The sequence below is a fragment of the Rhinoraja longicauda genome, chromosome 26, assembly GCF_053455715.1.
Source record: "Rhinoraja longicauda isolate Sanriku21f chromosome 26, sRhiLon1.1, whole genome shotgun sequence".
In the NCBI taxonomy this organism is placed as follows: Eukaryota; Metazoa; Chordata; class Chondrichthyes; order Rajiformes; family Arhynchobatidae; genus Rhinoraja; species Rhinoraja longicauda.
Window position 1 is genome coordinate 14,606,155 of NC_135978.1, and position 23,075 is coordinate 14,629,229.

At 42.3% G+C, this 23,075-nt stretch overlaps 1 protein-coding gene across 4 annotated transcripts in view; it reads right to left on the reverse strand.

The window, feature by feature from the left end:
• The window catches only part of hip1 (huntingtin interacting protein 1), a 211,670-nt gene that overhangs the window by 12,315 nt on the left and 176,280 nt on the right, over positions 1-23,075 (reverse strand). For 2 of the 4 annotated variants that reach the window (XM_078422445.1, XM_078422447.1), the window contains exons 16-26: positions 22,498-22,614; positions 20,400-20,501; positions 18,490-18,684; positions 17,988-18,135; positions 17,431-17,517; positions 12,538-12,645; positions 11,241-11,377; positions 10,807-10,917; positions 6,722-6,780; positions 6,022-6,115; positions 4,804-4,904 (exon numbers count right to left, since the gene is read on the reverse strand). In XM_078422445.1, coding sequence (XP_078278571.1) covers positions 4,804-4,904; positions 6,022-6,115; positions 6,722-6,780; positions 10,807-10,917; positions 11,241-11,377; positions 12,538-12,645; positions 17,431-17,517; positions 17,988-18,135; positions 18,490-18,684; positions 20,400-20,501; positions 22,498-22,614 — 1,259 coding nt within the window. Of the gene's footprint in view, positions 1-3,441; positions 3,556-4,803; positions 4,905-6,021; positions 6,116-6,721; positions 6,781-10,806; positions 10,918-11,240; positions 11,378-12,537; positions 12,646-17,430; positions 17,518-17,987; positions 18,136-18,489; positions 18,685-20,399; positions 20,502-22,497; positions 22,615-23,075 lie in introns of all 4 variants that reach the window. The other 2 variants (XR_013548945.1, XM_078422446.1) reach the window with 2 other exon arrangements.

Here is a 23,075-nt window from a genome sequence, read left to right on the forward strand (position 1 = left end):
TGGACAAGAGGGGACAGAGCCGGCTGTACTTTTTGAGAGGGCTCCACTCCTTCAATGTCTGCAGTAAAATGCTTCAACCAATCGGTGGCAGCCAGTGCCATCTTCTTCATTGCCGTGTTCAGCAGGGCGAAGAATCAAGAAACTCATCAGGAAGGCTGGCTCCGTCCTGGGGGCGGAGTTGGATTCATGGGAGGTGGTCTTGGAGGGGAGGAAGCTCCTCAAACTGCAGAGCATCTTGGACAATGCAGCTCACCCCCTCCGTGATACACTGGTCAACCTGAGAAGTACCTTCAGCAACAGACTGGAAGATGCAGTACACAATACCACGGGAGATCTTTCTTCCCTGTGGCTATCAAACTGTACAACTCCTCCCCCTTCTGGCTTGGGGTAGACTGACTCCCTTTCTCCACCCCCCCCCATCTCCCCCTCCCCTCCACTCCCCAATCTTTGCACGTCGCCGATCCTTTCCACTCGTCATTTTAATTTCATGTATCTTGTGTTTTATGACTGTTGGCACATCAAGTTCCCTCCTGGGATAAATAAAGTTCTATTCTATCGCATGTAAACAGTACTGAATCCATATGCTTGCTGAGTTCACAACTCTTTATTTCCTTTTCCTTCTGACTATTCTACTTATATTCTATTCTATTGACAGAGCATCTGCGCCACAGCTTTATTCTTACAACTATTTACTCTCATTTTAACTATAAAATATTTTTCTTGCTGCATCCTATTTTACTTGCATTTAATGTTTGTTGTACATTTGTTGGCCCCTTAACCATTTGATCCTATCTCACGCTTCTATAATTTTAAACACCTCTGTCAAACGATTGTATGATGTTCTACTTTAATGAAAATTTAGTCTGAGTTTTCTTCCTTCGTGGCACATAAAACAGCATCATAGTAAATCTGCGTTAAACATTATTACTGCAGCATTCTGTCATATAGTGATGAGCCCAAAACTGAAAACATGGCATGGTTAAGTTTTATACTGATTAACCACTGCATCACTGCACTGGTTAACCAAGGGTACAGAGAAGATTTACTAGGATGTTGCCAGAGCTAGAGGGTGTGAGCTACAGGGAGAGGTTGAGTAGGCTGGGACTCTATTCCTTGGAGAGCAGAAGGATGAGGGATGATCTTATTGAGGTGTATAAAATCATGAGAGGAATAGGTCGGGTAGATGCACAGAGTCTCTTGCCCAGAGAAGGTGAATCGAGGACCAGAGGAAATAGGTTTAAGGAGAAGGGGAAAAGATTTAATAGGAATCTGAGAGGTAACATTTTCACACAAAGGGCGGTGAGTGTATGGAACAAGCTGCTGGAGGAGATAGTTGAGGTAGGGACTATTCCATGATTTAAGAAACAGTTGGACATGGATAGGACAGGTTTGGAGGGATATGGACCAACACAGGCAGGTGGGACTGGTGTTTGCTGGGACATGTTGGCCAGTGTGGCAAGTTGGGCCGAAGGGCCTGTTTCCACACTGTATCACTCTATCTATCTCAAATCTTAGATTCTATATAAACCTAATATTTCATTACATTTGTTGTGGCCTTACTTACATGAGCTGCTTTGTTTAATCTCTATCATTCTGCTTTTCCACATCAACAAACAAATTCAATGCACATTTTATCTTGAAAATAAATGAATGACACAGATATCAAATCTTTGCCCATTCACCACTGCAACTTCTTTGGTCCTTTGAAAACGTTATCAACCCTCCTCTTTTCTTACAATTGTGCGTAGCACACCGATAGCCCAAAATCTCTATCTTAATGAACATCCCCAGTTTCAGAAACTGCTAGCCACTTGCAATCTTCTGAGAAACTGCCTGCAAATTTGATGCTATCTTTCCTCCTTTTAATATGGATTACATGTCGGCAGATATGATTTGGTCTTGGTACCATGTTCAGCACAGACATTGAGGGCTGAAGAGCCTGTTCTTGTGCTGCACTGTACTGCTCTTTGCTTAAACTGAAAACAAGAACAGTATCTGTAGCAGTGTAACTGTTTAGGAAAGAACTGCAGATGCTGGTTTAAATCAAAGGTAGACATAAAATGCTGGTGGAACTCAGCGGGACAGGCAGCATCTTGGCTGTATACACTGGAATTTAGAAGGATGAGAGGAGATCTTATCGAAACGTATAAGATTATTAAGGGGTTGAACACGTTAGAGGCAGGAAACATGTTCCCAATGTTGGGGGAGTCCAGAACAAGAGGCCACAGTTTAAGAATAAGGGGTAGGCCATTTAGAACTGAGATGAGGAAAAACTTTTTCAGTCAGAGAGTTGTGAATCTGTGGAATTCTCTGCCTCAGAAGGCAGTGGAGGCCAATTCTCTGAATGCATTCAAGAGAGAGCTAGATAGAGCTCTTAATGATAGCGGAGTCAGGGGGTATGGGGAGAAGGCAGGAACGGGGTACTGATTGAGAATGATCAGCCATGATCACATTGAATGGCGGTGCTGGCTCAAAGGGCCGAATGGTCTCCTCCTGCACCTATTGTCTATTGTCTACTCTGGAGAGAAAGAATGGGTGACATTTCAGGTCGAAACCCTTCTTCAGACTGAAGTCTAAAGAAGGGTCTCAACCTGAAACGTCACCCATTCCTTCTGTCCAGAGATGCTGCCTGTCCCGCTGAGTTACTCCAGCATTGTGTGTCGACCACAGTGTAACTGTTGTTGGATTCCTCTTTAAATTTCTCAGTCCTATATGGTGAAAATTGTCACTTCTTGGAACGTCTACATCAGAGGCAAGGACTAGAAGGAACTCAGCGAAGGTGCCAGATTTTTAAACTCATTAATCATTAGGCAAATTAAGACTAAGCACAGTTTACAATAATAGGTTGCGTATTAGACGTAGACACAGAAATCTGTTATGAGAATACTGATATGAAGTGTTAATATTTCAAACTGTAGATTTAGAATTGGAGGGGAACAAATAACTGTGACCTAACTTCTCCTGTTCAGCACCTAATAACGTTGTACTCCATTCTCTTGTGGATATTTGGAATTGCATGAGTATCTGGTCTCCTAAATACCCACAGTTCTTGCCTCCATGGACATCTGGCATTAGTTTTGGTCTGTTTCTGGAAGGCAGCACAGGGAATGCTTACTCAATGAAAAGAAGGTAGTTAAGATAAAGGAAAGTTAATGGAGAAATACAAAAGCTAGCTATGTTGAAAGAAAATAAGTGATCTGATTTGGATGGGGTGAATCGTAAGGCAGAGTGCAGAGTGCATGTTACAAACTTCCAATCCTCCTGAAGTACCCTTGCATAACAAAACGCCCACCAGTAATTATAGATCAGCCTGTTTAACCTCAATGATGGTGAAGTTCTTAGAGTCTGTAATCAGGGAAAGAATTAAAAGGCACTTAGAGAAGTCTGCATTATAAAGAGAGCCTGCACAGATATATTAAAGAAAACTTGCATTTGACTAACCTGATTGAATTTTCTGATGAGGTAACAGAGATGGTCAATCAGGGTAATGCAGTAGATGTCATTTATTTAGATTTTCACTTGACGAAGTCCCACATAAAAAGCTGGTTAGTCAAACTGTGGCACATGGAGTAAAAGGGTCAGGGCCAGAGTGGATAAAGAACTAGCCAAATGAGAGAAATCAGAGGGTGGGAAACAGTTGTTTTTCAGACTGGAATATGAAAGACAATGTTCCCTGGTTTGTTTTGGATAAATTGTCAATGACGAGGCATGAGCAGCAGGGCAAAAGTTTGAAATGACACAAAAATGGGAGATGAGATAGACAGTAAGGAGAATTGTGATATACCGCAGCAACACAGGCAGAATGGGTAGATAATTTAGCTGATGAAATTTAATATAGAGATATGTGAAATGATACATTTTGGTAAAAAAGAATGAAGAACAACATTGTGGATCAAACGGCATATTCTAATTTATACGGATGAGAGATATTTGTGCTTGTGAATCTTTATAGCTAGTGGAACACATTGAGAATGCATTTGGTAAAGTCCATGGGATCTTAAGCTTCATAAACAGAGGCTTGGAGTGCAAAAGCAGTGTCATTATATTAAAGCTTTGTAACATTGGTTAGCCCGCAAATAGAGTACCCCATGTGAAATTGTGGCCATCAAACGTTAGGAAAGAGGTGAAGGTTCGAGAGAGGTTGAGGAAAACATTGACGACAATAGTTCCAGGCATGAAGGATTTTAGCCACAATGTCTGACCAGAGAAACTGGATTGTTGAACTCAGAGCAAAGGAGGTTGAAAAATGCTTTGACCGAAATGTAGAAGATTGGATTCATTAAAGAAATATAGAGAATGACTAATGCCATTAGAGCACAGCTCAATAAGGGAAGACAGATTTACAGAGATTAGCAAAAGGCATGGAATGATATGAAGAAATTTGCTTTTAAAAATGTAGAAAATGGTTATGACCAAGAAACTGCTGCTTTGTAAAGGTGATGAAGCCTATCAGGGTTTTATAAAGGAGACTGAATAGAAAGTCATGGGAAAATTATTTTCAGGTAAACGAGGAAAGATTGGAATAATGAAACTGACTAAATTGTACTATGTGGAACCGATGTGCCAAATGGGCTTCTCCTATGCTTTAACAATCCTGTTTCTCGGAAAATAATTCATGTATTTTAGTGGAATATTCAAAGGATCAAACCTAATGATATCAGGTAGCTAAATGCTAAATACTTAAACTCACATTGGATCCGTGTTAACCAGATATGATTGCAACTGTGATCCAGATTCAACAGCACACGTGACAGAGTCCATAGGTGACTGAGAAATGGACCCATAAAATATTATAATACTTACACCAATACAGTGGCTCCCCAGCCTACAGCCTTTGATGCCGAGATGAGGCCTTCAGTCCATCTGGAGTTCTTGACGTAGAACTCTTTCTGGGAGGCTGCCCCCTGTAAACAAAAAGCACAAATTTATCATGGCATTTTCTCTCAACTTTCCCATCCTGTGTTGAAGGTTCAAACATCTTGCTAGGTGTTCTGGATCACTTATGTCATCCAAGTGCCCATCCTCCATGCACCAGTGGCAAAAGGAAATGGCAATCCAGACTAATTCAAATCACCTCAACCTCAGCACAGAGGAGGAATTTGTTTTGGGACCTTTGCCTGAATTACAAATGATCAGAAGGGTGGCTTTCTGATCATTTGCTGAGGATAACATTATATGGCCTTGCAAGGAAGGACAAATACATTCCCTGCTGCATTTTCTTGACCCTCTGCCATCACTTCAGTAGAAACTCCAACGAAATGGTAAAAGCAACTTCGTGGAATTTTAGATGGTTTACGCATTGTGGGCAAGTAGTCTTGCAAGTCTTTGCCACTGTTGCTATTACGTTGCCCCTGAAAATGAATTGATGACGAACCTATTTTAATAGCACAGAGCACTGTTATATACCTCCATTAACAGTAAAGTTCTTTCACACTTCACTTGCGAGTAATCAGACAAAAATTGAAAACTAAGCCCAAGACGATGATAATAGATGACTGAATGCTTGGATTAATGAAAGCTTTAAGAAACATTTTTAAATTGGGAAGAAATTGAAGAGCTCAAGGCTCAGGCATTTTAAGGAGCAGCACAATGGATGCACTGGGCAGTGAGGCATGCACAAGAGGCTAGAAATTAAGTTCAGAGTTATGTTTTAAAGTATTTTATTCATCCAAAGCAAATCAACAAGTTGTCTTGCAATTTAACAAGTGCCATCTTATAATTGAAAAATTCTGTGCTTCCAAGAGGAGCAACGCATTTGTGCCACACAGCTCCAGTGATCCATGTCTATGTGGAGTTTGTGCATTCACTTCATTACCTTGTGGATTTCTTCCCACATAATTGACCACTGTAATTTGCCCCAAGTGTGTGTGTGTGTGTGCGTGGTAATATCTTGGTAGAGAATGTGGGAAGAATAAAATGTGTTTGAGGTGAATGGGTGATTGATGGTTGCATGGATTCAGGAAGCCGAAGGTTTGCTTTAGTGTTACATGACTCTATCACTGAGTTTTACAAGGCTCTTACCCTTCCACTCTCCACTATGTCCCTCTGTAGATCCTTCGATGACAGAACCAACACTTTGATTGCATGCATCAAGCCTGTGCAAGATTCAAGGATCCTGCAAGAAACAACACGGAATGAAATTGACACAAACAAACTTGAGGATGGAAATATGATTTAAAGTAGCCCATTATAATTCTGGTCAAAAGGAAGAAAAGTGCAGTGAACCAATCAATTTTATTTTTTGAACCCACTGCGTCATACTGCCATCACACTAAGAGGAAATGGATCCATGCACAAGATGCTGTGAAAGACTGACAGCTGGCTGGATCATACCACAGAAAGATTCAAAGCCTGTAAACTAATTAAATTATTTAAAAAAAAGTTAAATGTAAAACAAAATAAACAAGGACTGCTGTTCCCACCTCAGATCTAAAGGTGGTGTGGAAATGGTCCAATTTCACAGCTCCATACAGCCATCAGAGAATACTGTTGATCACTGCAGAGAGGCTCATCTGAGACATCCATTATCAGGTGAACATTTAAATTGTTGACAATAGGGATACGTTGTGATTACACGGGAGATTGCTGACATTTCTTCTCAGAGTCCCAGAACAACTGCTTTTCCCGGTGAAGAATGCAAGGCCCTTTGAGCCAGAAACGTGATATTGAAACTGTACACAATGGTCAACAGTCCCAAATTGATGTAGACTGATGCAATTACCTCTCATTCACCTCCAACTTTACACCGGTGTCTCCTGTCCTTGACTTGTTCAGCATTTCCTGGATTTTTAATGGAAAACAAAACAGTTTTAATCATTGACAGCTTTGCAATCCAACAACTAAATGTCATCCTATAGTACTGTTCAGAGTTTTAACAACAAAGAAATTGAGTACAGGTGCTCCCCGGCTTACGATGCTTCGACTTGTGATATTCGGACATTGCGATGGTGCAAACGGCAGCGACCCGCAGCTGGCTTCCGGCCACGTGATCAGGTGTATTAAATGCATTTCGACTTACAACATTTTCGGTTTGCGATGGGTTTCTCGGAACGGAACCCCATCGTAAGCTAAGGAGCACCTGTACTGTATCATGTCAAACTACTCGTGCAATGCGACTTGGAAGAAAGTGTTGCTTCGCCAAATGCAACTGTTTGAAAGATACAGTGTTTTAGGTAAAATGTGTTTCAACTGTGTTGGGGGGACAAGAGGAAGACATGAGCAGTAAGGGGTATTCTACTTAAAATTGAAGATTTCTATGTTAATGCCTTTGGGTTGTGCTGATCTTCCAGGTTGCATTGGCCTCACTCTAGCAATGGAGGAGGACTAGGACAGAAAGGTTTTATGGGAATGAGAAGGGCAGTTAATGTGGTGAGCAACTGGCAGCTCCTGGAAGCCTTAGCAGATAGAGTGCAGTGTAATGACTCTGTCAAGTCTGAGAAGGACAAATAAGGCACAGAAGACCAACAAATGATAGAATACCCGCATTATACAGATGGAGAGTACATGCACAAACAGGTGAAGTTGGAAGATGGATATATCAAGTGGTTAAGGCAGCACGAGAGATGTTTTATTTTAATGACCAAGGTATAGAATTAAACAGAAAGAAGGTCATGCTAAAACAGTATAAAGCACCAGTTAGACTACCGTTGGAATACTATAAACATTTCCATTTTATACGGTGTGATGGTGCTAGAGAAAGTACAGAGGAGATTTATGAGAATAATTCCACAGCTGGATAATTCAATCAATGAGGAAAGATTCACTGGGCTGGGTTTGTTTGCTTTGGAACGGAGGAGGACATGGAAAGATTTATAGGAGTTATATAAAATCCCAGGTCCACTAGTTAAGCTGAACAGCAAGAATCCACTTCCCTTAGAAAGAGGTCAATAGAGGTAAAGATTAAAATAAGTAACAAGATTATCAGGAAACTGAGAAATTTTATTTCACCTGAAGTGCGACAGAAGGCTGGAATTCACTGCCTGAAAGGACAGTTGGGGCAGAAACACTTTTGAAAGGTATCTGGATAAACACATTCAGGGAACTAGGTATCTGAGTGCATGATTCACAGTAGACTATATGCAGGTACGTTAATTAAGAAATCTCATATCATCATAAGAGTTAATTTGCAAGTTGATTTGGTAGTAAGGAAACCAAATGCATTGTTATAATAATAATAATAATATATTCCTTTATTTGTCCCACACCAGAGAAATTTACAGTGTTACAGCAGCAAAGTGGATAGCAAGAGATCATTCATTATAAATAAAAGTAAAGACAAGGATAAATTATCATCAATTTACTGTGTATTCCTCAACTGTCACTGTTGACTTGTCTGCTGGGAGCAGTGCTGGTTGTGCAGTCTCACAGCAGCGGGAAGGAAGGACCTCCTATATCTCTCCACACACTTGGGGTGAAGGAGTCTGTCACTGAAGGAGCTACTCAGTGCAGTGACAGTGTCCTGCATGGGGTGGGAGTCGTTGTCCACTTAACTTTGCCATCATCCTCCTCTCTCCCACCACCTGTACTGAGTCGAGGGGGCAACACAGGGCAGTGCTGGCCTTCCTGACCAGCTTGTCAAGTCTCTTCCCCTCTGCCACTGAGATGCTGCTGCTCCAGCAGACCACTCCATAGAAAATGGCTGATGTTAGCATTTATTTTGAGAGTACAAGAATATAAAAAACAAGGATATAATGCTGAGGGTTTGCATTTGTAGTATTGTGAGCAGTTTGGGCCCCATATCTGAGGAAGGATGTGCTGGCGTTGCAGAGGGTCCAGAAGAGGTTTACGAGAATGACCCTGGGATGATTGGGTTAACATATGATGAGCAACACAAAAGGCTGGAGTAACTCAGTGGGACAGATAGCATCTCTGGAGAGAAGGAATGGTTGACGTTTCGGGTCGAGACCCTTCTTCAGTCTGATGAAGGGTCTCGACCCGAAACGTCACCCATTCCTTCTCTCCAGAGATGCTGCCTGTCCCACTGAGTTACTCTGCCTTTTTGTGTCTTTCTTCGGTTTAAACCAGCATCTGCAGTCCTTCTTACACATAACATATGATGAGCGTTTGACAGCACTGGGCTTGTACTTGCTAGAGTTTAGAAAGATGAGGGGGGACCTCATTGAAGCTTACAAATAGTGAAAGGCCCGGAGAGAGTGGATGTGGAGAGGATGTTTCCACGAGTGGGAAGAGTCTAGGACCAGAGGGCACAGTCTTAGAATAAAAGGATGTGCCTTTCGAAAGGAGATGAGAAGGAATTTCTTTAGTTAGAGGGTGATGAATCTGTGAAATTCATTACCACAGGTGGCTGTGGAGGCCAAGTCATTGGGTATTTTAAAGGCAGAGATTGACAGATATTTGATTAGTAAGGCTGTCAAGAGTTATGAGAAAGAAGGCAGGAGAATGGATTGAAGGGGAATAATGGATCAGTTGTGAATGGCAGAGTGGACTCAATGGGCCAAAAGGCCTAACTCTGCTCTTATGATTTATGAACATATGTCGTCAGGGGAACTAAATATGTAGGAAAGTTTTGCTTCAGTTACACAGGGTGTGATGCGGCCACATGTGTAATACTCTGTATGGCATTGGTCTTCTTATTTAAATAAGATGGTAAACCTTTGGAAGCAGTCCAGAAAGATGAGTAGATTAAAACATGGAATGGACATTTTGCCATGTAAGGAAAGGTTGGACAGGCTAGTCTTGTACCTTGGAATTTAACAGAGTGATATATGATTAATTGAAAGATACAACATGGAAATAGTCCCTTTGACCCACTGAGTCCATGCCGACCATCGATCACCCATTCACACTCGTTCTACGTTATCCCACTTTCTCATCTTCTCTCTACACACTAGGGACAATTTACAGAGGCCAAATAACCTATAAACCCCCACATTTTTGGGATGTGGGGGGGAAACCATTGCCCTGGAGGAAAGCCACGAGGTTACAGGGAGAACATGCAAACTCTACAGTCAGGGCCCGAGGTCAGCATCGAACCAGGGTCTCTGGTGCTGTGAGGCAGCAGCTCGACCAGCTGTGCCACTGTGCCCCCCTTCAGCATGGCTTGATTGAAATATATGGTTCTGTTGTCTTGATATGGTGGAAGTGGTAGAAACATTTCCTCGTAGGACAATCTGAACTCGAGATTACAATGAAAAAAATAAGGAGTTGTCCCTTTAAGTCAGAGCTGAGGCAAATTATTTCCACTGAATATTGTGTATCATTTCAACACTCTTCCTCAAAGTCCAGTGAAAGATAAGACTTTGAATATCTCTCAGGCAGTAGTAGATAAATTCTTGTTAAGCAGGGGATGATAGGTTTTCATGGGTAGATATCACAATCATATCATCCATGATCTTATTAAACGGCGGAAGATGCTTGAGGAGTCAAGGGGGCTCCTCCTGCTCACAATTTATTGGTTTGTACCTGTGATTGCCATTACCATTACCTATATAGGTATTGACAGAGCTGGGAAGGAGGGCTTAATCCAAATAGCTTATTTTGACAGGTCGAAAACTCAATGGACCAAATTCTTCTCTTTGCTGCTGCAAATGACTGAGATTCTAAGGTTCTGCCCGCTGTGAGATCGCATCTCAGTTTTCTAAACTCTAGTAAACATATCCTTTTTACACATTCTTTTCTCACAAACAGTAGTGTATCCGAAAAATTGATCTTGCCTTAGGGCAAGTATACTCTTCATGTTCAACTATATCCTCTCCTCCAGACACCCGCACTCGGCGGAACCGAAAACCTTTGCACCATTTTTTGTTCTAGCTCGTGAAATGGGGCACAGATACTGAAGCAAATCACCTCTATCCTCGCAGTAGCTGACTCTACAGCTGCTGATGTGGCACACATCTCCTGCTCCACAAGGTCACCCAGTTCTTTTTGTTTGATGTCTCTTCCTTTAGGCCTCAGTTCCTAAAATGAAGATATACAACAGTCAGTAGCGCAACAGGGGAGAGAGAATTCATAGCAAACTCAGTCAATATGGAATTTCATGAGCTGCACAAATAGTGGTATTTGATAGCGATATATTTTATCTTAAATGTTGGTGTTACACATTGACAAGACATCCCAGGCCCAGGTCTTGAACTGTGTTACTGCAGTTGATCGCAGGTGGAGAACCAGTGTGGGTAACTCTGGGTGGATTCAGCAACCTTCCTGCAGGTTAGGTTGGCTCAATCTGCTTCCAGCTTCGTCCAAAGTTTTCCAAACTTGCAGGAACATACTCAGCTTCTTACCTCTGCGATGGCGTTTATCTGGTTCAGACTCTCTCTCACTTTTGTGGAATCTGCAATGCTCAGTGTTGTAGAGTCCTTCAAATTGGAGAAGTAGGAGAGCACGTCACTGCCACACCGCCTACACGCATCCAACAGGTCTAACAAATTGAAAACAAAACCAATGTCACGTCTGAGCAGAATGGTATGACCAAGATCATGAATGCAAAACACCATGGCCAACTGGTTTATTCCAAGTTTTCTCCTTATTTGCTCAGCTTAGACCTTCTAGGTTATGGAACAGAAAATGATCAGCCAGGGTCGCTACTCAAAGACTAGCTGAATGAAGTGCAGCTGTAGAACAAAAAATTACAGATGCTGATTCACAACAACAAAAAACAGTGCTGGGGTAACTCAGTAGGTCAGGCAGCATCTCTGCATGACATGGGGAGGTGACACTTCAGGTAGGTGACACTTCAGGTAGGTAACTCAGTAGGTCAGGCAGCATCTCTGCATGACATGGGGAGGTGACACTTCAGGTCAGGATCCTTCTTCAGACTTTCCTAATCTGAAGAAATGGCCCATCCCAAAGTATCACCTATCCATGTTCTCCAGAGATGCTGCCTGACCCGCTGAGTTACTCCAGGGCAGTGTGTTTTTTAAAGCTCAACAGTCACCGCCCCTGCCCAAGGCTCAGATCTAAGAAAAGGTGCTTGGGAGTGCAGCACCTGTTTAACTGTTCACAATATTTATCCCAGCTGCCTATACTTGACCCATGCCGCCTCCATCTTTTTTTCAATTTCCATCATCATCCAAGGTTCTTTACTCCGACCTGCCTTGCCCTTCACTCTAACAGGATTATGCAAACCAATAAACTCTCATTATTATACTTTTAATGGCATCCCACTTTCCGGATGTCTTTTTGCTCACAAACAACGGACTCCAATCACCTTTTACAATACCATGTCTAATACTGTCAAAGTTGGTCTTGCCCAATTTAGAACTTATTAGTTTTGCCTCCTTTTGATGCTATTCATTGCAATACAGTGGTGGTATAGTTACCATATTGAGTGATTTTTGTGTATTTTCCAACCGCTAGAGAAAATCGACCCAAGGATGTCAGTGAAAGCTGAACCTTTTTCGGGACGGCCTATATTATTTATCATTCGTTTACAGCAGACTGACAACATTACCAACTGTCCACAGACAATGGGTTAAGAACATGACTGCCATCTGCAGCCAATGGGTTAAAAACTTTGCTGACCGTCGGCAGATATTGGATTTATAACACTACCATCTGCAGACAAAAGACCTTACTTACTATCCGCCTGCTCCATTGGAACCATATGGGATGTGGCGCTACCTTGAACAATGGTGTCACTCATCAAATGGGTAAAGAGGGTCACTGACTGCAGCAGAGAGCTAGCGTCTGAAAAATAAATAAATATTTTCGAGAATTTAAAAACTGAGAACAGTTATGCAAAAAATTAGATACAACTTGCATGATATACAATGAGCTCCTGTTTTTATTATAAATTTCCTCCCTCTTTATCACTCCCACTGAAAGTTTTTACCTTGCCGGCATGCACTTTGGTGCAAGTCACTCTGCGTCTGGAACTTCATTGGCCATGAAAATCACATCCGTAAAAGAAGCACAAGTTCAAAAATAGAAACTTTACTGCCAGCTGTACAGCACTGATTTCAATTTGCAACTCCTCAGGTAACAAAGCAACCCATATTCACACCCAGTAAGTCTTAAAACACATTTTTGATATGGCTCGAAAAGTGGCATGGAATATTAATGACATTTAAGTGCCATCAGGTGGGACAGAGTAAAAAATGCTGGCATTCAGAAGGAAATGGGTAATCTTGCTCAAAAATAACCCAGGCGTTGTCATGTTTATCAGGCAACTATGAAGACAAATTACTTTAGTAATTAAGGGAAAGGGATTGCAGTAAAACAATCAAGAAATGTGACAGCATTTTCATGAGGCTTTAGTGCAATCAAACTTTGCTTGCTGTGTGGTTTTGTTAACTCATTAAGGATATGTTTGCTTTAAAAAATAATGCAACTAAGAGTTCATGGGATTGATTCCCTGCAGTGATGAAACAGCAATCCTTGAAAACAAAAGTGACACTTGTCTTCTCTGGAATTTACAAGGATAAAAGGTGGTATCTTTAATAATAATAATAATAATAATAATAATAATAATAATAATAATAATAATAATAATAATAATAATAATAATAATAATAATAATAATAATAATAATAATAATAATAATAATAATAATAATAATAATAATAATAATAATAATAATAATAATAATAATAATAATAATAATAATAATAATAATAATAATAATAATAATAATAATAATAATAATAATAATAATAATAATAATAATAATAATAATAATAATAATAATAATAATAATAATATTCCTTTATTTGTCCCACACCGGGGAAATTTACAGTGTTATAGCAGCAAAGTGGTTAGCAAGAGACATTCATTATAAATAAAAGTAAAGACAAGGATAAATTGTCATCAGTTTACTGTGTATTCCTTAACTGTTACTGTTGACTCGTCTGCTGGGAGCAGTGCTGGTTGTGCAATCTCACAGCAGCGGGAAGGAAGGACCTCCTATATCTCTCCTTCACACACTTGGGGTGAAGGAGTCCGTCACTGAAGGAGCTACTCAGTGCAGTGACAGTGTCCTGCATGGGGTGGGAGTCATTGTCCAGCAGCGATGTTAGCTTTGCCATCTCTCTCCCACCACCTGCACTGAGTCGAGGGGACAACCCAGGACAGAGCTGGCCTTCCTGACCAGCTTGTCAAGTCTCTTCCACTCCGCCACTGAGATGCTGCTGCTTCAGCAGACCACTCCATATAAAATGGCCGATGCAACCACCGTGTTGTAGAAGGTCCTTAGGAGTTCCCCCTGCACTCCAAAGGACCTGAGTCTCCTCAGCAGATAAAGTCTGCTCTGGCCCTTTGTGTATAGCGCATTGGTGTTTTCGGTCCAGTCCAATTTATTGTTGAGGTAAACAACCAGGTACTTATAAGAGTCCACCCTCCCGATGTCCATTCCCTGGATGTTCACCGGTGTCGGGGGGACCTGGCTGCGCATGTGGAAATCCACCACCATCTCCTTGGTTTTCCCCGCGTTGATCCGGAGGCGGTTCCGCTGGCACCAATCCACAAACTCCTTGATCAGTTCTCTGTACACCCTGTCATTGTCGCCTGTGATGAGGCCGACGATGGTAGTCATCAGAGAACTTCTGTAGATAGCAGTTTGCATAGCTGTGCCTGAAGTCCGCAGTGTACACGGTGAACAAGAATGGAGCTAGCACTGTTCTCTGCGGAACCCCTGTGCTGCAGACCACCATGTCCGAGACATAGATCACGTAGTTGTTGAGAGGCTGATTTACCTGCCAAGGGTCTAGAACTTTAGGCAGAGCCTGAGAGTAAAGGTCACGTATTTGGAGCCAATGGAAAGAAGTCTTCACTCAAAGATTTAGATCCTCGTAATTCTCCTTGATTAAGTAGATTCAAGCCTGAGATTGATAGCTTTTTGAACCTTAAGGGAATGAAGGAATATGGCGATAGTGTAGAAAGGTGGATTTATGTTTGAACATCCTACAGTCTTGGTCAGTTGAGTAGCCAGTTCCCAAACCTATTTTTCATGGCGGTAAGAGGCTCTTGTGAAGTACTGACTGAATCCCAGATTAGCAGAGATGCTATTTTTCTGATTAATGCTAAACCAAGGGCTTGTCTGCCCTTTAATGGATTCTAAAACAAAAAGTATTCAATCAAAAATGTTTGAGTAGTTCCCCCCCAATTGCACAGAGATCATCCTTCCACCAACATCACCAAAACAGACGATCAGATCCTGATCTTTGTGGGTGTGTTTCTGACAGTGTCCAGTTTTCACACACTGTCCAGTTTTTAATCTGAGTCTCTTGCCCAGAGTAGGTGATCGAGGACCAGAGGACATACGTTTAAGCTGAAGGGGAAAGATTTAATAGGAATCTGAGGGGTAACTTTTTCACACAAAACGTGGTGGATGTATGGAACAAGCTGCCAGAGAAGGTAGTTGAGGCAGGGTCTATCCTAACATTTAAGATGCAACTAGACAGGTCCATGGATAGTAGACACAAAATGCTGGAGTAACTCAGCAGGTAGGCAGCATCTCTGGAGAGAAGGAATCGGCGACGTTTCGGGTCGAGACCCTTCTTCAGACTCCGATGTCCATGGGTAGGGCAGGTTTGGAGGGATATGGACCAAATGCTGGCAGGTGGGACTAGTGTAGCTGGGACATGTTGGCCAGTGCAGGCAAGTGGGCTGAAGGGCCTGTTTCCACACCAGGATGGAGGTGCCGTGGCTGCGGCTCGCCTGCAGTCTGTCTGTCTTTCTTCTCTCTTTGTCTTATCGTTAATGTTAGATGCATGTAATAGTCCATTTTTAGTTGTGTATTATGTGGGGGTGGTGGGGGAAACTTTTTTAAAATCTCTTTCTTCAACGGAGATACGACTTTTTCCGTGTCGTATCTCCGTTCGCGCTGTGGCCCAACATCGAGGAGCTGGACGGCCTCCAGCTGGGATCGATCTTGAGGGCTCCGGTCGCAGAGCCTGTGGACTGGCGGAGCTGGCTGACTTTCGGAGGCTGTGGTGGTGCTGCGATTGCGGCTGCAGCACTACGTTCGGCGGCTTCGGCCTTGGTCTCCGTGGTCTGTAACATCGGGAGCTCGCAAGTCCCTGGTTGGCGACCGACCTTTCAGGAGCTCCAGCCACAGCAGCTTCGTTCGCCCCAAATAGCAAGGCTTGAATCGGCCCTTTCGCAGGACATTTCATCGCCCGGCGTGGCTCGGCCCCGGGATCTTCCATCGCCCGGCGGGGGCTTCAATATCGGGAGCCTCGATCGCCTTGACGCAGCAGTTTGACTGTCTGACCGCAGGAGAAGACGCAAGAAGAGATAAGACTTTTTTACCTTCCATCCCAGTAAGGAGGTGCCTGGAGGAGAGAGAGTCACTGTGATGGATGTTTATATTAAATTTATGTAATTGTGTGTTTTGTTTGCTTTTTATTGTTATGACTGTATGGTAACAACATTTCGTTCAAATTTTTTGAATGACAAATAAATTCAATTCAATTCAATATCACTCTATGACTCTAGAAACCGGGCACAGTCCTGCACGATACATGATCAGCTACATCTTGATTGAAAATTCGTCCTTCCTCTGGGTTGGATGATAGACCACCTATTAACTACACGCTTGCCATCAAGGACACCCATTATGGTCTGCATTTCAAGTCTAGAAGATGCAGAGCTCCTTCTGTACTGTTCTGCAATGTGTATGAGCATAAAAATCATAAGAAGAGAAATGCAACTCAGCCCATGATGCATTGTTTTTCCTGATTTATCTCTGTAGAAAAAATTCACACCCCTTTCACGTTGAACCAATGATGTCTATTAAGACGCTGACAATAGAGCTCTCGGTTTAAACATTCATAGGCTAGAATTACCCGTTTCTAATAGCATGATTATTTGCAGCCAGGGAGGAATGGACAGTAGTTAATAGCCACGATAACTTTCAGTAATGCAAGCCATACACAGCCACATGGCAACGTAAGCAGTGCAAGTGTTGAACTGTTGTATAGATCTGTGGAGCCCTGACCAGACAGCATCAGGTTACTAATCAATTCCTGAAGCAACATTTGGAGTCACTGTGGCTTTGTATAAGCTGCAGCCCAGCCTCTAGTGTTCACACAACTGCTCCTTGTATATTCCTGCCTGTAGCTGCCCTCAAAGCTCCTCTTCCTGCAGCCACATTGATGCCAAGAACAGGACCATTCTTGCACAGTGAGCTTTTGAGGATGTAATAATAAATATTCAAGAACACAAACCAACCACTAAAAACACTGACACCAATGTAGATTTTCCCCTTAAATTGTATGCAAATTTCTTTTAAATCAAATTTTGATCACAGTTTTAAAACCAATCCTTCCCAGAATTACTGAATGAAGTCAGGGCTGGGGAACCTTGAATAATTTCTAGTGATATTATTGGAAACTACTTTGAACATACGACTGAAGTTCCCCACCTGCATGAGTCAGGGGAGTTGAATACAATTCTGAAATGGCTGGACAAAGTCACACACGCTACAAGCCAAATAGTTAATGTTTATCACACTGGTAGTTCCTCAGATCTCACCTGATTTGTCAGCCAGATACTTTGTATGCCCATTCTGTAGTCTGCTGAGGGAATCCTGTGTAGCTTCAGCTCTTGTTATGAGATAATCTGTAAAACAAAATTAGAAGCATTAAGGATTGGTGCAAATGTATAAATTTGTCTCCCAGATTTGAGTAAAACTTTTCAAAAGGTGATCCCTGGTTCTAAATACTGCCATGAGATGAAACATCTTCACATCCACCTCAGCATCTTCTACGTTTCATTCAAGGCCCACTTGCGCTTCTAAATGCTTACAATAGAACCCTAGCCTCATACGAAAATTTGGCCATTCCAGGCATTGATCCAGAAAACGTTCTCTGCACTGCTTCAAACACGATGTACTAACGCATAGTGAAATGATCTGCCCAAAATGTGCACATCTCTTCCCAGATTCTTAATATGTAAAAGTGAATATGTATTTAGATTTCAAGCCTTACGGTAAATCATCTTCAATACTACTTAACAACTCTATTATTTAGAACCAACAACAAAGTATATTTGGTTCAAATTCAGGCCTTCCTCTGACTTTCTGTGTTTACCTGCAGAACTGGTGCAGCCAAAATGAAGAGGGTCCTCCAACCTATTCAGAGCATCCTGAATGATCCCCTCCGCTTCCTCGACCGCAGAGCGCAGAAGAGCAAACTGTTCATCGAGCAGCTGCTTCTCCAGAGCTTGCTCGTGGCTTTCCTGAAGAAGGCAGGTACATAAACATTGTATGAATAATATGACTAAAGCCCAGTTACACCGCGCATCCAAATATACACAAAGCCCAGTTGCATAGTGCAACCCAAGCACACGGCTGGCAGTTACCCAGCACAGCCCCAACACACAGCCAGCCCAGATACACAGCACAGCCCCAACACACAGCCAGCCCAGATACACAGCACAGCCCCAACACACAGCCAGCCCAGATACACAGCACATTCTTGCCCAAAGCCAGGACATTCATCTCAGTCTATTTAATCAGCAGGTGTTGTAAGATATTTAAACGCCAAATTCAACTTGATTCCTGAGTTCTGACCAGATAAACTTCCCTTGTACCTTTTCATTCAGCTGATTTTGCAGCCCCTCGACCGTTCGACTCGTGCCGTCCTTCTCTGCAGTCAGGGCCTCCTTCGCCTGCTCCAGCTCACCCCGTAGCATAGTTAATGTGCTCTCCTTCTCATCCACAGCCTGACTTAGAGCCGTCTTCTCTGACGCCAGCGATTCAATGGTTGATGCCATCACAGTGCTCTCCTGATGGGGAGGGGGGGGGGGGGGGGGGTCAGACACAAAGGACACAAATTAATGAGGCATCTCAGATTTACTGAGGGAATTTTTTCTCTGTCTTAATGTGATCAATTTCTGTCCTGGTGAATGTTTCTCGCATTTTCTATTTTCATGATATGAGCACATAATTGCCAAGATTTATCATCTATCTGTTTTATAATGTTTACTAATACTCAGAATTGAACTCAAGTTTACATGACGCTTGCTCTGGCCTCACGTTTTGCATGAAATCTTTAGTCAAGTATGAACCTCCGTTCTCCCTGCCTCACCCCAGGAATCATTCTTCTTCCCAATCTGAAGGCAGGTTTTACTCCAAAACAGATTGTTCTAGCAACACGAAAGCTAGTTTCATTCTCAATTAAGCAAATATCATTGTGGAAACTGGTGATATCAACCTCAGCAGCAGGGTGTCCAGAATCAGTTCAGATCCACGAGGATCAGGGCAATTGTCTCGTGGTATCTGTTGTCACAACACAGAATGATTCACCACACACGCCCTACTGCAATCTGAATACAGCACAGCAGTATTGGTTGAAGTGACACACAGGACGTGATTGTGCTGGAGATAGTAAGGATGAGATTGTGCTGGAAATAGTGCCGAGGGCATTAACCGGGACGGTGTCTGTATTGGAAGACTTTAATTACGAGGCGAGATTAGATAGTTTGGAATTGCAGTGAAGGAGGAAGAGAAGCATAAGCATCTAAGATAACGAAAGACATAGATAAGGTAGATAGTCAAAATCTTTTTTAACAATAGTAGAGATACCTAATACAATAGGGCATAGATTTAAGGTTAGAGGTAGAAGATTTAATGGGGATCTAAATGAATGAGTTAAAGAAGATCTGAGGGTTAGATTTTCTTTGCACTGAAAATATAAGATCGCTACGTTTAAGAGACTTTTAAACAGACACTTTAATGGGCAAGACATAGAAGGATACTGTCCTAATGCAGGCAAACCATATTTGTGTGGATAGAGAGAGAAGTTGACAGATGTGTGGTGGGCTGAAGGGCCCATTTCTGCTCTGTAAAACTTTATGCAATAGAAGCAAAAGGCTGTTTCCTGTCCTGAGCATCAAATTGCACACAATCTCCAGATTGCAAAGACGGGAAATGGAGAGGGTTGCAGTCTGCACATGACTTTGTATATCTCTTAAAGCCCTGTTGTACAATGGGGGCAGGTCTTTAGTCCAGTCACCCAGTTGACTCAGTACTGGGGGTTTAAAATTGAACAAGTAAGAAGGACACTGGAACAATCAGTGCTGCTATGTTGAAGCCCAACACCTGACCATGTATAGAGTGGTGGGGATTGGATTGATGCATTTAATTACATCAGGGCATTCAACCAAGGAGAGCAACAAATTCTCACTAAATGTCCTCCCCTCAATCCATGGGCACTTTAGATGCAGGGAATGTTGTGGTCAGGAGCATCAAACCTCATTTTTTTATCCTCCTTCTGGCCAGGATATTCAGATGACGTGCAGCCGCAGGTATCTGATCAGAGAAGCTCTGGATCCAACTTGGAATCCCCCGGTTTACAACACTCATTTTCACAGAACCAGCACATGAATCATTTTAAATGTTATTGTCCAGTAAAATCACAAATACCGGCCAAGCTAATGGAGCAGGGGTTCCAGACCCCACCCTCTAACTTGGAACGAGAGTCATTCCCAGAAAATCTCACCTGTTTAGAGTCCTCGTGGGTGCTTTTCAAAGATAAAACTTCTACATTCCTGGATTGCAGCTCTTCCTGTAGAGTGTCGAACTTGTGAGTCTGCTCCTGTTCCTATTGTTTCAGGAAAGAGAAATTCATAATTTTTTAAGTCAGAGACACCACGCTGCCTTTTATTTTATTTATTTTAATAGACTTTACAAACTGCTAACAATAAACTCTTCATCACAAAGAAAAGAAAATCCACAATTGAATTTCTCCCCACAATTGCCTTTGAATGAACCCATCTATTTACTAAAACTCTCGTTTGTTTGTTTATTTGTGATTGAGCTACAGTCAAAACGGTACACGATAGCATGACAATTTTAGGCCCACTTTACTCACCGTTCTCACTTTAATGGTAAAGCGAGTAGTTTTATTGAAATCGGTGTTATACTTTTAAAGTTATTCACATTTTAAAGTTTAAAACCAAATACCGATTCTCGTGACTTCTGCTGGTAACAACTTTCCAATCACTTCTGACAACCACTACCTTCTGTTTCCTGCGTCTGAGCCAGCTTTGCCACATTTGGATCCCATTTTTTATTGAAGCAGCCAGCTACTTGTGTTCCGTCAAATATATTGCTAAAATCCATGATGGCTTCATCAAAAAAAAAAACTGCTCAGGGTGCCAAACAAAAGATTCCTCACAAATAGATCATTTTGAGTGAAATCTTGTTTGGCTTTAATTCACCTGCACATGACGGTGTCACTGAAAAGGCAAAATTGATGATCCACATCAATTTCCAGCAACGCTACTGAAAGTGTCAGTGTGTCTACCTGAAACAGGGGCAGGATTAGGTTTGACTGTAAAATTCTGTAGAGAGGTAGGTGCTTACACATGGACAAATTGCATTCATGTACAGGTACTCCTCAACTTACGATGGGGTTACGTTCTGAGAAACCCATCGCAAACCGAAAATATCGTAAATCTAAATGTATTTAATACACCTGATCACGTGGCCGGATGCGAGCTGCGGGTCGCTGCGGGTCGTTACGGCTCGCTGCCGTTTGCACCATCGCAAAGTCGGAATATCGTAAGTCGAAGCATCGTAAGTCGGGGAGCATCTGTACCATCTTTAATATATTAAGATCCCAAGACGTATTGCAAGAACAATTGCAAACAAAAAGTGATACTACAGTTCAGTTCAGTTTGACAGTTTAGTTTCAGTTTAGTTTAATTTATTGTCACATGTACCGAGGTACAGTGAAAAGCAATAAATGATTACAAATTTAGAAGGAATTTTAAGGACTATCTTGAGGGATTGAGAGGAAGATAGATATAAGGTAGGCTGAGGTAGAGGACACTAAGAGGGGACATGAAAGAGAGGAAAGAAGCACATTATTAATTAGCCCAAACAAATCATATAAGATTCATGATTAGGAATGCACTGAACCAGACTGGAATTACTGCTCCAACTTTCAGTGTCCTGATACAAGCCGAAAGAGGAAAGGAATTAAAGATAGACGCAAAATGCTGGAGTAACTCAGGCAGCATCTCCGGAGAGAAGGAATGGGTGACGATTCGGGTCGAGACCCTTCTTCAGACTGATGTCAGAGGAGTGGGTGGGAAAGAGGTAGAATGTAGTCGGAAACAGTAAGACTGGTGGGAGAACTGGGGAGGGGGAGGGGATGGAGAGAGAGGGAAAGCAAGGGCTATTTGAAGTTAGAGAAGTCAATGTTCATACCGCTGGGATGTAAGCTGCCCAAGCGAAATATGAGGTGCTGTTTCTCCAATTTGCGCTGGGACTCACTCTGACAATGGAGGAGACCCAGGACAGAAAGGTCAGATTGAGAATGGGAGGGGGAGTTAAAGTGCTGAGAAAACGGGAAATCAGGTAGGTTAAGGCGGACTGAGCGGAGGTGCTCAGCTAAACGATCGCCGAGCCCGCGCTTGGTCTTGCTGATGTACAGGAGTTGACACCTGGAACAGTGGATACAGTAGATGAGGGTGGAGGAGGTGCAAGTGAACCTCTGCCTCACCCGAAAAAAACTGTTGGGGTCCTTGGATGGAGTCGAGGGGGGAAAGGAATTTCTGATTTATGGCAAATTGGCCAGATGCTGAACTCACTTTCTGCTCCATGCTGTCTTTCAGCTGCTGCACTGTTTCCTCCAGCTCCTTCTTCATCTGTTCCATGTCTTCCTGCGTCTGACGAAACAAAGTCATTTGCTTCATGACCTCTGCGTTCTGTAAAAATTACAGTAGGGGTTTTTAGTCAGGTGAATAGGCGGATGAGCTGTATCAAGTTTCCATGACACATAGAAGACACTGAATGCACGACTCGGGCCATTGACTCCAACTAGCAGCTTCCAAAAACCATCAGTAATGATCACTCTTGTGAGGTGTATTAACGATCATAGAGTACCTGCTACTACTTATTAAACCCCCCCCCCTTCTCTCTATCTTGAGTTCCCTCTTTAAAAAACCATGAGTTATTCTACAGCATTTACTGAACGATACAGCAATTTAGCTTAACATCTATATTACATTTTTCTTTGCCAGTGTCATGCTCAAGAACAAATCTGAATGACAAAATGTTGCATTCCTTTTTTTTTTTAAAGCCACTTTCTCCGATTCTGCTAAATGTGTTGCCGCTGCTAAATCTAGAAATGATCTCTGCATCTCTGGAAACACCTCATTAAAAAACA